General features: G+C 38.4%; 1 protein-coding gene across 1 annotated transcript in view; it reads right to left on the bottom strand.

Moving 5' to 3' along the window:
• Positions 1–20,971, bottom strand: part of PIP5K1A (phosphatidylinositol-4-phosphate 5-kinase type 1 alpha) — a 33,673-nt gene that overhangs the window by 8,707 nt on the left and 3,995 nt on the right. Inside the window, exons 2-5 of the mRNA XM_044672680.1 lie at positions 16,143–16,181; positions 6,852–6,892; positions 4,775–4,852; positions 991–1,121 (exon numbers count right to left, since the gene is read on the bottom strand). Of these exons, the coding sequence (XP_044528615.1) occupies positions 991–1,121; positions 4,775–4,852; positions 6,852–6,892; positions 16,143–16,181 (289 nt within the window). The remainder of the gene's footprint in view (positions 1–990; positions 1,122–4,774; positions 4,853–6,851; positions 6,893–16,142; positions 16,182–20,971) is intronic.

The raw sequence follows: 20,971 nt of genomic DNA, 5'->3' as shown, positions 1-20,971 counted from the left end.
CTGCAACAAGTCAGACCCACGATCCCTTGATTGAGCCTGGGAGACTCTCTGCAAATGCCTTCCTTAATAGGGAGGACTATTTTACCCTCTAAAATAAAGTGCTTAAACCAAAGTGTGACTGCTTTGGCCTTGATGCAGAGGGTTGACCACATCAGGCCTTCCTCTTACATTTAAAGTGCAATCAGTTGCCAGGGACTTGCTAGGGATCAAGAGGAGGACAGCCTCTGCTTTTTTTTTTTTTTTTTTTTTTTTAAATTAACCCTTACCTTCTGTCTTGGAATTAATACTGTGTGTATTGGTTCCAAGGCAGAAGAGTGGTAAGAGATAGGCAATGGGGATTAAGTGACTTGCCCAGGGTCACATAGCTGGGAAGTGTCTGAGGCCAGATTTGAACCCAGGACTCCCCATCTTTAGGTCTGGCTCTCAATCCACTGAGTTACCCAGCTGCCCCCGACAGCCTCTGATCTGACTGAACTCCAAATGCCCAGGTCAAGGGTGTTATATTCAAGCCAAAAACTTATAAAAAAAAATAAATAAATGTAGACTCTTCTTCTTATACCTCCCCCTTCCTCCCTTCACTTCCCCAGGCCCAGATACCTAATAACAAGGGTCAAAACTAAGGGGACTTCTAAGGGCCAATGTGAAGATGTGGACTGGACCTAACTGGATGACATGACATATCGTTTTCTCACTGGGCCTTTCAACCTCCCAACAAGTGACTAAGTGACTAAGTGCCAAAGTAGTGCCAAAGTATTGAACTTATCACTAGAGGTACATTAAGAGCACCTCTACCCTCAAGGAGTTTACTTTCTACCTGAAGCATATAAGAGGTGCACCATTAAGTAAATACAAGTAATAAAGAATTGCTTGTATGTTTTGGAGGGAAGTGAGGGGTTGGGGTCAGGAAATGCTTCTTCCAATCCCCTTGAAGAACTCCTAAATCTCCTCTTGTGGATCGGCAGAAAGAGGCCAAATGTCAAGTGGTCTCACCTTGGGAAGAAGATACTTTCCACCACATAGAAGTCTTGCATGAGGACATCCCGTTCTGGTTTGGTGCTGAGGCTGCCAACAGTATGGGTAATACCTAGCTGAATGGCACCTTTTAGGGCTGATGAAGTTGTCTGGGGAAAAGAAGAAGGAAAATCAATTCAAGTTGTTAAATCTGACAAAGACTATGAAAGCTCTGATTTAGGGTACCAGAGAAAGAAGCAAGGGGCTTCTCCTTAACAGGTAGGAAACAAACATATGCTTCATACATACTCCTGGGCTTCCTGCTACATCAGAGTCTGATAGTGCCTACAAGAAGAAGGGTACTCGCATACAAAGTAGTAAGAGTTGGGTCCCCAGGCGCAGTGCTCCCTTCTATGTCTTCTTCCAATTGAGCTCAATATATTGCCAGACACATTTTTCTTAAGGGCTCTGACCCTTTCTCACTCTTAAGACTTCCACCTTAGAGACCCTCTTAAACTGAGAACCCTGGTGAAGAATCAATAGGTACATTCCCCTCTCCCCAACAAGCACTTTATACCTGAGATGGTAATTAAAGCCAAATACAGTAATCATAGTAGTATGAATAGGGCCTGATTAAGACCATCAAAAGTCTAGAAGTCCCAGAAGAAATTCTTAGATGGGGATAGAAGGAACATAAAAAAACAGGTCAATTCATAAAGAAAAAGGAAGGACTATTTTTAATAAACTCAATTTTTCTAACACAAGAGAAAAATTTGAAATCCAGGAAGCCTATTATAAGGGGAAGGTATTTATTTAACAAACTATGGAACAATTTGCCTTTTTTGTATCTTAAGAGAAAAAGAAGCAGATGTAGTGGTCTACGTCACTTTAAACAAACACTACTTAAAAAACCATTACATACTGTCATAGCAAAAGGAGTTTCTTAGCCATAAAATGAAGGGGTTGATTAGATCAAGGGTCCTTAATCTGAAATCTATGAACTTGGTTTTTAAAAATATATTTCAGTAACTATGTCAATATAATTGGTTTCCTTTGTAATCCTATGCATTTTATTGTAAGCATTTAAAAACATTATCTGAGGTATCCATCGGCTTCATTAGACTACCAAAGGAGTCCATGTCACAAAAAAAGGGGTGATTTTACATATTCCTTTCAACTCTAAAGTTCTATGATATATATTTTAGGGAAATCAAACTATAGTTTACAGAGGGCTGAAAGAGATACTACAAACTATCTAATATAAAAAGGCTGGGAATAAAATGAAGCAACCATTTCCCTTCTCCCTTTATACTATTTCATTTAGTGATTTCATCAACTCTCATGGATTCAATTATCCCTGGTTTCCTTCAAATCCCAGCTAAAATCCCACCTTCTAGTCTTTCCCAAACCCACTTCAAAGGTACCTTCCCTATGTTGATTACCTCTAAGTTATCCCATATGTCTTTTTTTGGTACATAGTTGTATATGTGGTGGTATTGTCTCCAATTATAGGACTGTGAGCTCTGGGAGTAGTGACTTGCTTTTGTCTTTCTTTGAATCCCAGCACTTAGCCCAGTGCCTGGCACATAGCAGTCATTAAATAAATGTTGATTTGACTTGATCTCTGGGTAGATGATTTTCCCATTTACTTTGCTGCTTTTACCTCTTTCCCAACTTCTAGTTTCATATCTCTGTCTCTTAGACATTTCAAATTCAACATTCCATAGACATTTAAAACTCAACAAGGCCAAAAATGAACTCATATTCTCCACCCCAGCCCTGGCTCTCCTCTCTTTGTAACACTCCTATGGCTGTAGAGGGCATCACCATCCTTGTAGTCACTCAGACTTGCAACCCAGATGTCATATTCAATTCCTTACTCTTTCACTTCTTATAGCCAATCAATTGCCAAATCCTATTGAGTCTACTTTTACAACATCACTTATATATGGCCTTTTTTATCCTCTGTAGTCTCACACCCTAGTGCAGGCCTGTATCACCTCATAACATTTGGTCAGTACACCTGATTCAAGTCTCTCCCAGGACTTGAAGGATTCTTTATTTCTAGTCCATTTTCCATTAAACTGTCAAATTACTCTCCCTAAAGCGTACACACAAGCATGTTGTTCCACTACTGAATAAACTTCAATGACTTCCTATTACTTTTAGGATCGAATATTAACTCCTGTTTGACTTTTAAAGTCCTTCACAACCTGGCCCCTTCCTACCTTTCCAGTATTTTTTAAAAAAACCTTACCTTCCATCTTAGAATGAATACTATATATTGGTTCCAAAGCAAAAGAGCACTGACTAGGGAATGGAGGTTAAGTGACTTGCTTAGGAACACACAGGAAGTGTCTGAGGCCAGGTTTAATCCCAGGACCTCCCATTAACAAGTCTGGCTCTTTATCCACCGAGCTATATAGCTGCTCCCCCAGCATCCAGCTCTTATACCTTATTCCCAGCAATATACTCTGCAATCCATTGACACTGGCCTTCTTGCAATTCCTCTCACAAAACACTCACCACATGACGCAGGCAATTTTTCTTGGCTATCCCCCATACCTGGAATTCTCTCCCTCTTCCTGTCTATCTCCTGACTTCCCTGGGTCCTTCAAATCCCAGCTAAAATCTCTACCTTCTAGAAGAAGCTTTTCCCAATCCCAAAAAATCTAATTTATCCTGTATTCGTCTTTTTTAAATACTTTGTTGTTTATATGTTGTCTTTCCCATTAGACTGTAGGTTCCTTGAGAGCAGGGACTGATTTTTGCCTTTCTTTCTATGCCCAACATTTAGCCCAATGCTTGGCAAACAGTAGACACTAAATAGATTTTTGCTGATTTGACTTAATTTTGTTTCAAGAATTAGCTATGTGAAAATCTTATTGTAGAAGCCAAAGAGACAAATGTATGTCACTATATCATAGTTAGAAAAGTTAGAAAAGTCAGGATAGCTAAAAATTTGCAGCTGGCAGCTCTAAGTTCTAATCTCTTCTGTAAAGGAGCTCTGAAGTAGGAATATTAGCATTCATATAGTTTGCTTAAGGTTTGCAAAACCCTTTAGGTAAAGTATCGCATTTGATCTTGACCAAATCTCTGTGAAGTAGGTACTATTATTAGGAAGCTAGATATGGAGCTCCCAAGGAGGGCTACAGAACAAGAACATATGTTGGAGCTTGGCCAAGAGTTGAGAAAACCTTAAGTGGTTGTTCTTCTCTTCTCTCCCCCAACCTGTACCCAGAATCCACTTATATCTCTCTTCTTGGCCGGATAACTTCCTTTCTATCCTCCCACTTGATATCTCAAAGGCAGGTATTCAGACTCCTCCCACTAGTTCAGAGAACTTTTTCATTTCAAAGGCAACACTTGGAAGTAATGGATTTGACTGACAGACTAGAAAGCTGGCCAGCTGGCTGGCTGGGGCTCGCCATACAAGGACCTGGCCTCTTCTGCAAGTTTTATGTATATTAAGAATCATGGGAAAGGAATTAAAGAGAGTATTTCCCTTGAAGTAAGGTGAGAGCAGCCTTGAAGGACCAGTTGCATGAGTATTCCTAACAAAGAGACCCAGTACAATAAGCTGATATTTGTTGCCAAGTCTGTTGCAAGAAATGGACTGAAACGTAAACCCTCTATTATGAACATCCTTATTTAAATATCGAGAGATGAATCAGTCTATCTTTTGTGAGGTAGATGGCAGAGAATTAGCTACGTGCGATGCTATTGTGCAAGGGCATGAGATGTGGGAAATCAGAAATGGAGGCAGGATAAACGGAGCTTTCATAACCCAGTTCTAAAAGGAAAGACATGAATCCAGATATACCTTTTTATATGTTGTCTCTCCAAAGGAATCAACACTTCTATGTCCTATTTTCTTGGCTACCACAGAGGCACTAGATACCTATAAAGAGAAAGAACACAAATTCATCTTGAGCAATTAACAAAGTAGATGTAATCAATCACAGATGCTCTGCTTTCTAGATCAAAGGCATTTAATTTTTAATTAACACATCATTGTTTATTTTCTATACCATAACTGACTTAAGAAAAAGGGACAAAAGTCAAATGAAGAGTGAAGCTAAGGGGGCAGCTGGGTAGCTCAGTGGATTGAGAGCCAGGCCTAGAGATGGGAGGTCCTAGGTTCAAGTCTGGCCTCAGACACTTCCTAGCTGTGTGACCCTGGGCAAGTCACTTAACCCCCATTGCCTAGCCCTTACCATTCTTCTGCCTTGGTGCCAATACACAGTATTGACTCCAAGACGGAAGGTAAGGGTTTAAAAAAATTAAAAAAAAAAAAAAAAAAGTGAAGCTGTATGAGAGTACTATTCACAGAGAGGAAGAAAACAAAATAAGTGTGTGGAACAGGTATTCCAGAAACTATATCAAATACTTGGTTGACCTTTAAAAGGATGAATAAGTAATGGAAACAATTTTGGACTTGGAAATGAGAGAGAACTGGATTCAAATATCATCTCTAATATCTCATTTAGAGTCTACTAATCCCTAGTCCTTAATCATATCTCCATCGAACCCTGTGATCAAGCAGTTGTTTTTCTTCTGTGTTTCTACTCCCACAGTTCTTTCTCTGGATGTGGATAGTGTTCTTTCTCATAAGTCCCTCAGAATTGTCCTGGGTCATTGCATTGCTGCTAGTACAGAAGTCATTACATTCGATTTTACCACAGTGTATCAGTCTCTGTGTACAATGTTCTCCTGGTTCTGCTTCTTTTGTTCTGCATCAATTCCTGGAGGCCATTCGAGTTCACATGGAATTCTTCCAGTTCATTATTCCTTTCAGCGCAATAGTATTCCATCACCAACAGATACCACAATCTGTTCAGCCATTCCCCAATTGAAGGGCATCCCCTCATTTTCCAATTTTTGCCACCACAAAGAGCTTAGCTGCTATTATTAAAATTATTTTTTTAAAGGAGGCTCATAATTAACATCTAAAATGCCAAACACCAAACTATCGTTGACTCTACTAAGTCAGATAAAAAGGTCACACTAACTAGACAGTTCGGCCACTGGATTATCAGAGCAGATTTAGAGCCTGCTTAGCAGTCACAGGTCTGAGATGGACCATCCTGATCATAGTAAAAGAAATTGTTGGGAATTTATTCTTTTTGTTTGATTTGATCAAAAATCTGATCATCAGAGAGCAGTGTAAATAAGGATTCCTACTCTCCACTATGTGACATTCAAATTCTCTGCCTCCTTCCAAAACCCATGGTTGATAATAAAGCCATTGAAGATAATCACAGTGGGTCATATTTATATGATTTAGGATTAAAGCACTTTTTACCCAACAATCCTATAAGATAAGTTGTGTGAGTACTGCAATCACCACTTAATAGATGAAAATAAGGCTTAGAAGCTAATGATTTGCTCAGAGTGATACAGCTAATAAGAGTCTGACCCAGAATTTAGACTTTCTGAGTCCCAATACCAATACTGTTTCCATTACATCCTTAGTTCATGAGCAGATGGATTTTGGAAAATGAGCCACAGAAAGGATTTCTTCATAGGCTCTCAAGGCTTAGTAGTAAAAACTCAAGACATAGATCTTGGTTGCTTTCTACTTATGTGTTCTGAAGCTACCACAGATCCCAGAAGGAGGCAGGAGAAGTTAGAAAAAAAGGCAAGGAATTTGGTCTAGGAGGGAAGTTTTAAAAAGGAATATTTTGTATGTGGTGAAAAAAAATAGTATTCTATGTTCACTGAAGTAGTAAGATAAAGTTAAAGCAGGAATAGTTTCAGTTAGGTACCATGAATTTCTTTTCTACCCACCAGAAGTGAAGGTCAGTTCACCCCACCCCAATCTAGGGCATTAACTAGTAGAGATACCCTGTACAAATACCTTTCACCCACTTCAAATTCTTATCTTCCGAGAAACTCACCTCAGAGGAAGGAGTCAAAGATTTTTTGAAGGTTGACTGTACTGTAAAAACAAAAAAAGCAAAAAAAAGCATAAATATATACAAGGTTACAAGCGCGCGCGCGCGCACACACACACACACACACACACACACTTTTGTGCTTAAACACACTAAAAATCAGAGTTTGATCCTAGAATGACAGTAAACTACAGTTACCTACTCATTAATCCTAGATATGAATCCTTTTTTAGGAATTTTAAATATTTTAAAAAATATTTATCTTCTAGTCTATGTCTGTCTTACACTGAACTCAGATTCTCTATGAAAAAATATAATTATGTAATTGATGTCTAGACACAAAGCCAGTGGCTCTGACTTGGCATCAAGGTTGGAAAGGAGAGACAGGAAATACCCCAATACTCCTAGAAAATCCAGAAATGGACTTTTTCAGAGTTTATTCCATTGTTCAAAGCAGACTACTCATGGTACATGAGGCTGACATTTTGCACATCAACCTTCTAATGAAATCACTCGGAATTTCAAATAATATCTTCCTGAGAGTCCAATACAAACATGAATAAGCTGTTGAATCCTTCTGAGAGTATAAGGTTAGTAGAGATTTAGGGTGAAAGTACATAAATAAGGACTCACAGGAGGAGAAAATGGGTTCTCAAAATTTTTGGTCTCAGGAACCTGTTATACTCTTAAAAATTACTATCGCTCAAAGAACTTTTGTTTTATGTGCATTATATCTACTGATATATACTATATTAGAAACTAAAACATCTAAGTACTTATCATGAAAATAATTTTGACTTTATAGACCTCTTAAAAGAGATTCCTCAGATCTCACCTTGGGTAACTACTGATCAGAGGAACTTAAGGTTTACAGGAATTGATGAGGGTTTCTACATCCTGTCCTGGTTCATTATGTTGTTAATGTCAACAAGCTTAGACATAAATGGTTTAGGTTTAAAACTTACTCATTCAAGAAATACTGAGTGTTTGCTTTGGACAAACTTTATCAATCAAGTAAAATTTATGGCTTTTTACACATTTGATATAGGAAAAATGTGAAGCAAATATCTTTAGAAAATGGATGTAGGCCCTATATAGATAAGTTTGCCAACATCACCTCTACCCACATGCCAACCAGAAAAAGGATGAAGCCAAAGCAAAGCCAAGCTGACAGTTTCTGCATTTGGGGGGAAGTTAGAACTTTAAGTGACATTTTTCTTCAGGATTTGCTCAATCATTTCTTTGGCCTAGTTCTGAACAATCTGCAGGGGGAAAAGTTTAAACATCTTTAAAAAGAAGTAAATGCTAAGTCCAAATATGATGGCAATTTAGAAATGAAAGTGAAGACCTAGGAGATATAAGAGATAGGGAGATTTGGGATACTTAAATAGGAAAAAAACAAAACAAAACATCTAATTATGTAAACCAGACAATTTAGATTTGAGGACCAGACAGGACTGAGGGAAGAGGTTCTGACTCAATACTGGCCACAAGCTAAATGTTTAGTCCCACAAGACAGAGCAACAGAATTTCACTCCCCATAGACAGGCCAGAAGCCAACAAAGTGGAACAGATGGTTCTCATTCCTCTCTTCCCAAAAAAGCAGAGTTGAATGTTGGTGCCAGTTCTTATGCTTAACAGTTCTATGCTGGTAAGAAGACATGCTATATAAAATGAAACATGATAATATGAAAAACCTAATACTCTATTCACCCCCAAATCGAAAGAGGCCTATTATGTCTCCCTCATCATGACCGTAAAAATCCTACACCCTTTCTATGGTAGACCAATTTTCACAAAGGATAACAACTTGGGTGAACACAAAAGTTAGTTTGAGATTTAGGGGCCTAGATTAGGAATTCCAAGGAAAACAGAAAGGAAGCATGCCTACATTTTGAATCTAAGTCTGCTACTGATTTTCTTACTTTTGTGGTTCAGCCTTTGAAAACAGAAAATTTCTCTCTTGAAAAGGAAGAGTATGATACTGAGCATGATCTAATGTGGGAAGGTTGGGTCAAAGAGCAAGGTCTAAAGTTCATTTACATCTAAATACTCACAAATCTCTTTAACAAGTGTCTCATTGGCTCAGCTTCTCTCAAATTCACACTCATTAATCCTCCAGGTAGATAGAAATTATTCTGCTTTGGCTAAGAGACAGATACTCAACTAAGACATACAAAGGAAAGGCGAGCTGAATTTAAAAAATGCTGGTCAGTCCTAATTATGAATCCAGAGGACTCATGATAAAATATGAGAAGTGAATGGTGAATCTTGGTAAGTGATAGACTCAGGGTATAGACTTGAAACATCCAATTTTTTGACATGGCCAATACAAAAATTTGTTTTGTTTGACCATTTGTCACAAGTGTTTTCTTTTTCTTGCTTCTTTCTTTCTTTCTTCTGGGGGTGGGAAGGGATGAGAGGAAATGAGAGGGAATAACGGTAGATTTTCATTAATTGAAAAAAATTCTTTAATTTTTAAAAGATCAGTGGCTCTTGATTAGAAAAATGCAAATTAAAACAACCCTCAAACCTATCAGATTGGCTAACATGACAGAAAAGGAAAATAATAAATGCTGGAAGGGATATGGTAAAATTGGGACACTGATGCATTGTTAGTGGAATTGTGAACTGATCTAACCAGTATACCCAAAGAGCTTTAAAACTGTGCATACCCTTTGACCCAACAATACCACTACTGGGTATCTTTTTTTTAAAGGGGGAAAGGACCTGTTAGTACAAAAATATTTATAGCAGCTCTTTTTGTGGTGACAAAGAAATGGAGACTGAGGGGATGTCTATCAATTGGGGAATGGCTGAACAAATTGTATATATGATTATAATGGAATACTGCTGTGCTATAAATAATAACGCGAAGGATGATTTAAGAGAGATTTGGAAAGGTCCACAAGAACTGATGCGAAGTGAGCAGAACCAGAGCACTGTACATATTTACAGACAATATCATGTGATGAACATTTATGAATGACTTAGTTATCCCCAGCAATTAAGAATTCATGATGAAAAATGCCATCTGCCTCTAGAGAAAGAACTGATGGAGTCCCAAGACATTATATTTCACTTTATTTCTTAGCTTTTCTTTTGTTTGTTCAAGTTCTCTTTCACAAAAGATGTTTTATACTATTACACATGTAAAACCTATATCAAACTGCTTGCTGTCTTGAGGAAGAGGTTGGGAAAGGAGTTTGAGAAATTTGCTCTAAAATGAAGGTAAAATTTTTTTTCACGTGATTGGATTAAAAATAAAGTATTTAGTAAATAAAAAATCAATCAGTCAGTTACACAACTTAGCTCTGAATTCCTTGGTCTTTCCCTTGCAGGCTTTCCCTCTGGATGAAGGCTCTTCTTTGCCACTTAAAGAATATTCCAGTTTAAAGGAAAAATGCAAGGAAAGTGAAGGAATTTTTATAATATTATGGGGGGGGGGAAGAGGAGAAGAGAGGGGAAGGGAAGGAAGGGGAGTAGAAAAGGAGAAGAGAAGGGAGGACCTGATGGCAGATCAGGCCAATTTTGTTCCATATACTATTTAAAGCAAGTTCTGGTTCTTACCCTTTCACAGTATTCACATACAATGTATTAACCAGATCTAGAGCTATAATCCTGGACAATGCCTAAGACTCTGGTGGGAGGACTCTATCCAATGCTGCCTTTCTCCCTCCTTTTTTGAGCAGAGATACTGCAGCTGCAGAACTGAGGTTCATCCCAGGAAGCTTGCAGCTGTAAGGGGAAGAGAGGGGGCTACCAGGTGCTAAATAATGGCCCTCAGACCAAACGGCATTTAGGAGGATTGACTCTTCTCTTTGCCGGAAGTTGTGTCCCTAGGAAACTAACTATTCAGAGTGCCAAGCTACCAGGGAAGGATAGGGAAAAAAAAAAAAAGAAAAAAACTCATAGGATTTTGCTAATGCTGCTAACAAAGACTCAATGCTACAACCCAGCTTAGTGCAGAGCCTGATGGACATCAGAGTGCCAATACTGGGCACCATCTGCTATGGTCTGCCCAATTAGCCTTAGAGTTCTGCCAACTTGGGAAAGTCTATCGAGGAAACCCCAAAGCCTGAGCAGCCACTATCACTGCACCTGTCTCTTTACAATTGAGCCTTCTTTCCTCTGCCTAAGCATTTTATAATGGTGGGAAATTACCTCAAAAGAGAAACTGTTAAAAATGCCAACTCAGCATGGCAATACCAGCTTGACACTTCCAGCTGGACAGTATTTGGTCTGAAACACTATGCCATTTGACTCAGAAGGAGAGGAGGTATTTAATCTTTTTGCATGAGACCAAATTTTTTAAAGTAGGAAATTGATTTCCTGACCCCTTTTCTCAAATACTTTCTGATAAGGATATAATTACCCTAAGAAAATATGGGTTAGAGGTAACAGATGAATTGACTTTCCCCAAACAGGAAATAGTCCTCTTTGGCATTTGTGAAATAATTTTTTTCTTCTAAAATGAAATTATCATCATTAAGGTCTGATCAGCATTAATCCAAAACTGAGGGGTAGGATGCTTTGGAAGAATGGGACAGCTAGGTGGATCAGTGGATTGAGAGACAGGCCTGGAGATGGTAAGTCCTCAGTTCAAATATGAACTCAGACACTTCCTAGCTGTGTGTCCTGCGTTAGTCACTTAACCTCAGTTGCCTAGGCCTTACCAACCTTACCACTATTTTATCTTGGAACCAATACTAAGTATTGAGTCTAAGACAGAAGGTAAGAGCTACTTAAAAGAAAATGAAATAGGTACATATCGTAACTTATAAAGGAGGTAAGGTATCAGCAAGGCAAACATCCTAGTGTCTTGTTTGGCCAGGAAGACTACAGAATTTTACTCTTTATCACCATATCCTAGGCCAGTCTCAAAGCTGAAATAGTTTGCTCCTCTTCACCCACCACCACTGTGGCTTCTCCACAACCTCCCACTTTGTGATGCTGAATCACCCTCTCCTAAGCAGACCTTCTTTGAAATGTTTCCAAAGACAGTTTCTTCACACTGATATGTGGGAACAGGGTGAGAGGGAAGCTTATGAAATTTTCAAGGAGACTTTTAGGGAGTTATCAACTTAAGAAGATATGACTGGAATTCTTGCTGGGAAATTAATCCTATGGAATATATGGTCCATAGGATGTGAAAGAAACCAGGCTATATATCATGAGAAGGAAACAAAAGTGTAAGCATAATCCCAGCAGTCAGATGGATAATTTTTAGGTCACAGAGTCTTGTCACTAGTGTTGAGGTAAGATTCAGGGAATAGGTTTGTGGATCTTGGAGGAAACTAGCTATGATAGTGCCTTAAAAGCCCTTAGGTCATGGGCATCAACAACACCTCACCTAAGAGTGCTTTTACCAGGGATCAGGTACAGAAAAGCAAAAAAAGAAATGAATTATGGGAATCTTCACAATTGGCCCATTTAGCAACAGAAGGCAGGAAGCAGGAGTCAGTGAGGAACCCTATCCTCTGAGAGATTAAATCTCAGCTGTGAGATATCAAGGCTGGGTCAGACTCACTACCATCCCTAGATTCATTCTGGGCATACGTAGGGCCACTGCCAACATTTTCTAGTTCTACTCCAACAGGGCTTCTGTAGCATTGACAGAAGTAGTGATTAAGGGACAGGACAACAATAGGTCTCTCATGGAGGAAGGACCCTTTAAGGTAGTGGCATAACTAAACTTGGTTACAAAGACTTCTCTAAACTCTTGAAAGACAAGGTCCACACTCACTACCTAGCCTATATTGACCTCCACCAGAAATCACGGTGTTATTCTTCACAGCATCTGTAGGATAGAGATGCAGAAGATAGCAGCTAGTGTACTCTAGGTCACCACTGCCCAAGGCATACCTAGAGCTTCTACTTCGGCCCCCTCCCCCCATTACATGTAAAAAGTTTCCAACATTTTAAAAAGAATTTTGAGTCTCAAATACCCCCCCCATGATAAGCAATCTGATATAGATTTTACGCATGCAATCATGCAAGATATTTTTCCATATTAATCCTTTTGTGGAAGGAAACTAGACAACAACAAAATACCTGTATCTTCGAGCACCAAGCACTAGGATAGTGGTATAAGGACCCTGTGCAGGGACTTACTCCAAAGATTATGGGTAAATGACAGAGCTGTGGCTAAAAAGTCAGGATGCAACTAGGGTATGTAGAATGATCTCAATAATAGTACCTCACAGGGTTGGGAGGTCCCAATAGCAGTAACTTTCTATTTAAGACTTTGAGATTATAAAACACTTATAATTCTATTTTGATTCAACAACCCAAAGGTTACAACACAACAGGAATCTTTTTTACAGATGAGGAAAAAGACTGTTAGGTTTGAGAGCTTGCCTGGTCATTCAGACTACCATAAGTGGTAGTTAGATCTCTAACCAAGGTCTTTCGGCTTGGTCTAGTACTTGGTCTAGTACAGAGCTGCTTTGTCAACCTAGAATATTCTTGTGAACGTAAAAGTAAAGAAAAAAAATGTTATTTATTTCCACAATTCTGTGGTAAGGTCCAATATGAATAAAGCCCAGTGTACTCTCTCCATGGATTCCTGTATCTTGTATTCACCTTAATTTTTAACATGTTGTCTTCCCCATTAGAATATAAGTTCCTTGAGGGCATACTGTGGTTTTTTTGTTGTTGTTGTTGTTGTTGTTTTTTGCCTTTCTTTGTATCTTTAGGGTCTCGTATCTAACAGATGCTTGTCAACTGAACTATATTCCCTCCTACCAGTTTTAGGGCCCCCTATATCTCATTTTGACCAGTACTGCTTGTTTATATATTTTTCTTATCTCTCTCTCCCCAGCACAGAAACTAGTAAGTTCTTCAAAAGTAAAGTGTTACTCATCTCTTTATTATCTATTCCACTGTCCTCAACTTGGCATAACACACTGCTCATGGTAGATGCTTAATTTTTGTTGAAGAAGAAAGGAAAAAAAACAAACCACATTTTTTAAAAAGAAAAGAAGGTGGGTGGGAGAAAAATAAAAGAAAGGTTAAAAATGGAGAAAGATGAAAGAAAGATATGCATGTACAGAGAGGCAGAATGTCACTAACCATCACCTATGGAACATTCAGTTTAATAGGCTGCCCTTGCCTGTCTCTCCAGAATGGATCCAGAACTCCTTTAGAGATCCTATTTTATTAATAGTTCTTGGAATGAAGTACATTTCAGAAGACTAGATATAGTGACTTTATTTGAAACAAAGATGAAGCTAAGACAAGTTGGCTGCCTTACAAAAAACACATGGTGGCTACAAATAGCTTGTTTTGACCAAAGGAGTGGATGACAGCATCAGTTCCAAGCCTTCAAACTACATGGGCAATCTGTGACCCTCTTGGGTCCACAATCATTGGTCATATCTAAATCAATTAATGACAGTTGGCTTTAAAAAATGCACAAAGTTGAAAATTTAGGTCTATGAGCTCCAAAGGAAGCTGCTTTCCTATTCCTAAATTAAATCAGCAAAGAGCCTTAAAATCAAAGAAACATAAAACTGGAAGAGACTTTAAGTGATTATTCTGTTCCAATCCCAGTATTTTGCATCAAAGGAAATTGAAGCTCAAATAAATTTGCTGCCTTATCCAAGATCTTCCAGCTAGTCAGTAGCAAAACACAGGGCCCAGATCTATTTTAATCCTCCCAGTTTAGTGTTCTTCATTGCTTCACATTCCCAACTTTCTACCACTTCTGTGGGGCATGGTAAGGTGTAAAGTAGAAGGGGGAAGGGACTCTAATCAGGTTACTCCAACAGAAGGCTGGTGTTCAAAAAAGAAACATTGCAATGAATACACTGATGGAACATTTCTCGATCCCTTCAAGGTACCTGCTCTTCAGTGATCAAGGAAAGGTCATTTTCAGTAATAGAAGAATATATATAGTTCCTTCCCTTGGTTCTTATTGGAGAAATCGACAACCAAATAGTCTGTAACTATGTGACAGCAATTTCTTTAGCTGACAGGAATGAAGATCAAATAGATCTCCCCTTCTCTTCTGCAAGCTAAACTGAGGAACTTTTTTTGTTAAGTCTCAGTATGTTGCCACTTTTCTGAGAGGACCTTAAACTCAAAGCTTATGACCTACTTCTTACCTAAAAGAACAATTCCTCATTTTCACAGGTCAGTTTCTCCAGAAATGAGAGAATGGCTTGAAGCTGTTAACCCAGGGAAAATAAAGCTCCATTGTGCCACAAACACTGAGGAAAACTTTGGCCTTTATAATGGGAATCATCAATTTTTTTTTAAAGAAAAATAGTTTCTTCTTCCAAGATTGCAGATTTCTGTCTGACTTCGGTACCTATGTTATTGCTTACTACAGCAAAAAGTATAATGCATCAGGCTCTTTTGCACGTGTCTAGAAGCATTTCTGCTGATAAGAGCATGAGTTCCAAACTTCCTCCCCAATGATAAATAGAACAATTGTGAATTTTTACAAATTTAACAAGTTTCATTTGTTTTTGTGGAGGAAACACAATGAGGGGGTCTCTAAATACCAGGATTTTTACAGATCACTTAAAACTGATGAAGTATGAAATTTGGACACTATTTCCTAGTTTCAGTGCACCATGTAAAGAAATCTTCAGCAACATAATAAATTTGGGAGTTGATTTAGAAAATTGGGGAGAGAAGGCCTCCCTTCTGTCTACCACCCTCACCTTCACCTAGATGGGGGTTGGCAAATGATAGGTCTGGGGCCAAAGACAGCTGGCTATTTGGTATGGCCTCTGAGTTAGGAGTGGTTTTAATATTTTAAAAATGAGCTAGAATCCTTGGATGGTCCATTCCCTGGACCACTAGATTTATTACCAAATTAGTTGACACACAAATTTTCTTGTTAATAAATTCACCAAAGCTTTTCTAAGCAGTAGAGAAAGCAGGGGAAATTAGATAGCAAGGAGAAGTAACCAAGCAGAGAAATGGGCTGCTGGAACAATAAGATTGACACTACAAAAAGATGCCAGGGCAAACAGAAGGAAGGCACTGGCAGATGGGAGATGGAGGAGTTGGGAATAGCAGTTCACATTGTATTAGAGAACTGTAAGCAAAGATACTTCTATATTAGGAGAGGACTTTTCTTCCTCCTCAAGAGAGAGGAGTAAGGAACCTTTAGTCAAATGTGACTACAAACTCTTCATTCACAGGCCTTTCAGGGGAGGTCTACACTCCACTCCACCCCATTCCAAGGAACCTGAAATGGTTATGGGGAGAAGGGCAACTGGCTACTAGTTATGGTGGGAAGCTCATTTCTCAAACAGCACAGATATGCATCAGATCTACCTCTCTTACGGGTGGCTCCACAGCACAGAAAGTGCAAACCTAGATGAGGAAAAACAGAAAGTTATCATAAACTAAGAAGTTTCTATTTGCTTATGGTAGAATGAACATTTAAAAAGATTCTAAAAGCTTAAGCTAAGAACAGAGATACAGACAGGGTTGATTTTCAAAGGTGGAATAACTTTGGATAGGAGTATGCCATTCTCAAAAAAAAAAAAAAAAAAAAAATCACAGGTCAAGGAAAAGTTTAGGCAGAAGAATTTCACAAGCAAACACAATACTCTCACCCCAAACCAAGAATCACATTTTTCCCTTGAGAAATTTTAAATGGAGACTTCCTGTTTTAGGTAGTTCTGTGATATCTCTGTGCACCTGCTGTTCTTCCACCACTTATTCTCTACCAGGTAGGTCATCACTACTCAGCTGCACTGCATGTTAAACTAAATACCTCATAAAGCCACCACTGCAGCTCCAAAGCTACTATGAAGAGGGGAAATCAAAACAGAAAAATAAGAGAAAATGTCCAAGATGCTTCTGACACTTCTGGGCTCCAAAGATGCCCAACATTACAACATGGTCTCTGATTTTAATACCAACTAAAGTGATCAATGGATCTGCTTCAGAACATGTTATATTAGGCTTACTGCAAGAGTATCTCAGATGGGTGGCTAAGTGGCTCTAGAGCCAAGTCTGGAGATAGAAGGTCCTGGGTTCAAATGTGGATGCAGACACTTTCTGGCTGTGTAACGTTGGGCAAATCACTTAACCCCAAATGTCTAGCCCTCCCCTCTTTTCTATCTTGGAATCAATACTATTAATTCTAAGACAGAAGGAAAGATTTTTTGTGTTTTCCTTTTGATACTTTCCTATCAGAATAGGGCTAAACAAGTCTATCGTTTAATCTCAATATATTTCCTGAATTGTAAGACTTAGGCTAAATGTTCTAGTAGAAATATCACAAGATTGTTAAATGTTGCCAATGTCACCTTAGAAAACAGCTGTGCCAATCAGATCAAGTCCCAAATTTGTCACTCTATTTTCTCTCTAAAATACAAAACTGTAAAACATAATCCATCAACCCAATAGTTTTTCAAAATAGTTTATTTAGATCTAGTTTTAAGAACTAAATTTTTAAAAATATTTATTTTTTAGAAAAGTTAACATGATTATATGATTCATGCTCTTACTTTCCCTTTCACCCCCAGAACTAAAATTTTTGTTTTTTATCTCACCCAGGAAGAGCAACCTATGGTGTTTATGGAACCACAGACACTACTTTCTTCATGGATTCTATTTGAATATGTCTACTGTTTCTGAGCTCCTGAAAATTCAGACTCATTTCTGGGAGAAAGAGATGAGGAAAACAAGAGGTTCAAAAGTCATATCTAGAGATGTGGTAAATGTAGGCTTGAGAAGAAAAAAAAGGAATGGTCTCACAAGAAGAGATGACTGAAACAAAGATGGTTTTACAGGCAGTGAATGGCTCTGCAATGAGGGTTATTTCAATGTGTAGAGCAAAACAGAGCTGGCCTTAATACTGGAGCCTCTCCCTGTGTTTTCAGGGCAGAAGCATTTCCGTGGGAGATGAAATGACATCATCTACCAGCAGAGAAACTAAAAGCTTGAGTGTGTGGTTAATTTCAATATTTGCAGTACATATATAATTTTGGGAAACTGAAGGTCAGATAGATAATCATTCTTCAAACTACCAAAGCTACAGGCTAGTTCATAGCAGAAAAAAACGTCCCCAGAGAATTATAGGGCAATTTTTAATTTGGTTTCAAATGTGCCAATGATTTCTGCATAGGTCAGAGAGAAGCACAAGAAATCTAAGAACTAAACTGACAATTACCATGGTCTCTTATTTGACACAGCAGAACACTTTAAAACAAATCAGTGAAACAATCAAGAAAGCTGTTTGTTTACTGGACAAATTCTCTGGAGGAATAGTTCTGTTCTAGTTACGTGCAGTCTGGATAGTCATTCTTTTTACCCCTCCAGAGGTGGGAGGCACAATATGTTCTATGGCTCAAAAAAACTCTCCTAAACTAACTTAAATGCCAGCCTGCCTCCTAAGAATTGTGGCTGAGTACACAGCTCAAAGAAAAGGTGTTGAGAAAAGACCCACCAGTACAACCACCATCACATGCAATAATGACTGAACAAGAACATATATCATAGATAAAAATTAAACTTAGACAACAGAAATCTCTTTTTCCTAAGAATGTATGGTAGGGGATAGGAGTGGCATTCAAAATGCTGGGATGTTCCTAGAGGTCAAATCTATTAACCAAATTAGTCTGGGGATCCTGAAGTCATCTTAGTTGACAGATAGAAGTTAATGCCTGTAAATTTTGTGTGTGTTGGGGAAGGAGGGAGTTGACTAAAAACCAGTCTAACAACCCTAGCAGGCATATACTCATCTAACAACTATACTAATAACAACCCTAAGCACATACTTCCCTGGACATGAGATCTCTTGCCTGTAAAAAGAAGATATTAGCTTAGGAAAACGAGGGTATGACCTTCAACTGGGGAATGGCTGAACAAATTGTGGTATATGCTGGAAATGGAATACTATTGTGCTCAAAGGAATAATAAACTGGAGGAATTCCATGTGAACTGGAAAGACCTCCAGGAATTGGTACAGAGTGAAAGGAGCAGAGCCAAGAGAACATTGTACACAGAGACTGATACACTGTGGTAAAATAGAATGTAATGGACTTCTCTACTAGCAGCAATGCAATGACCCAGGACAATTCTGAGGGATTTCTGGAAAAGAACACTACCCACATTCAGAGAAAGAACTACAGGAGTGGAAACACAGAAGAAAAACAACTGCTTGAACACATGGGTTGATGCAGACATGATTTGGGGGGATGTAGACTTGAAATGACCACCTTAGTGCAATTATCAATAAAATGAAAATAGGTCTTGATTGATGACACATGAAGAAACCAGTGGAAATGCTCGTTGGCTGGGGGGGGGAGGGAGTAAGAACATGAATCATGTAACCATGGAAACATTTTTTCTATAAAATAAAATTAAAAAGAAGATATTAGTTTAGTAGATCTCTAGTCTCTTTTCTAGCTCTAACTCTATTTCTCTTTTTGTAGGAGAGATTTAAGGTTTTTAGCTCTAACATTTGTTCTCCATGGCACCAAAACTCTGTCCAAGGCTTGCAACAAAATTATCTTCCTTCCCATAAAGGTCTGCTGAATGTTTCTTGTTCAAGAGATAGTTAATATTTCTGGCCCATTGCCCCTTCCAATTCCCATGCCCAGCTCCAACTACCTTGAGGAAACAATTTAGTACCATAATACATGCGTCCTCAATATTCACTAAAGTGCATCATATGCTCAATAAATGTTTGTTCAAGTAAAGTCTTGAGAATATCAGGGTGAACTACTGGATTGTCAACAGCTGTCCCAGATATAGCTTGCAGTTGAAGATAGCCCAGAGTAGGACAAAAGTAGTAACCAAATTATCATTCTTTTTCTATCATCAGATTCTTGTAATATAGGACACTGGTTCTTACTATGTATAACATGTTATCAACAAGAAACTTGAGGATTATCATACCTATTTGCCATTCTGTTTGGGAAAGCAAATATACCTAATAAGTATGTCTCCTGAAATTCCATCCCCCTTCATTCATCTGTCCTTTCTAACAAACACTTCAGCTTACCGTGCTCATTCCTCAGCTGGTGCCTGCTCTTAAGAATATTTTCACTTAGTAGCCAGGCACACAAAATAAGATATAGTAATAATGGGATTTCCCAGAACTTGGCAATCTTTTCAACAGAAGCTTTCTTAGAGTCCAAAAAAACAGTAAGAGACCCATAAATAAATTGTCCATAAACAAAATAGTCTGCAAAATGGCAGAAATTAATCTTGAAGCAGGGTTTAAAACTGGAAAGAGAGAGGAGCAGGAATAGAAAAGTAACATACAAAAGCGAAATGAACAAAACAGGATCAACACTCAGAAAAAGGAAACTTTTTTTTTGATGGAAATGGGTGGGGAGGTAAGATTCAGGATAGGAAATGGGCTAGGTAAGACCTTAGTTCTCTAAGAAATACCATCGGATCAAATATTCTCTCAGAAGATGAGTGGTGAAAGACTGGTCTTGGAGTACAACAGAAGAGATTCCTATTCCTGGGGTATCACAAAGTACCAAATAACCCTAAATAGCTTCACTACTGGTTTCATATCAGCTAAAAATGAGAGGAAAAAAGAAGAAAAGAAATAGAGGATTTTGGTTTCTTGGGAGCTTACTCAGTATCAAAAGGGGTATTCTGACACTTCCCAATAAAGCACTTAGCAGGTTTACCTGGGAAAATAACCCCTTCCCTGCCTTGATCTGTTATTGCCTATTGTTCACCTTCAAAGACTGTTCTAATTTCCCTTATGTTCCCCAAAAGATTGGTTTTTAAAGAATAGCTATCATGTAATGGATAGTCAAAGATATTATCAGCAGTTTTATATCAGCTCAAAAAAGCCTACAAAGGTCAACAACAGGACTGAAAAAGAAAAAGGAGAGCAGGATACTCTGGCACTCTAACCTAGTTCACAAGTGGCATGTTCCAAATAAATATCAAGCATTAGATGCCTGCAGGATTGATTAAACCTGTCAATGACATAAAAACCATAACAGATATAAATGGTTGTCAGAAGCAAGGAAAACCTAGTATCAAATCCACATTGCCTTTAACACTCTAAGAGGCTGACAAGGAAAAGTAACTAAACCTGCCCACTGGTGATTATTACACCCTCCCCCATGTAAAACACACACACACACACACACACACACACACACACACACACACACACA

This window comes from Gracilinanus agilis, chromosome 4, assembly GCF_016433145.1.
Source record: "Gracilinanus agilis isolate LMUSP501 chromosome 4, AgileGrace, whole genome shotgun sequence".
NCBI classification, from domain to species: Eukaryota; Metazoa; Chordata; class Mammalia; order Didelphimorphia; family Didelphidae; genus Gracilinanus; species Gracilinanus agilis.
Note: the sequence above shows the minus strand (reverse complement) of the source record. Positions and strands in the feature narration are given on the sequence as shown.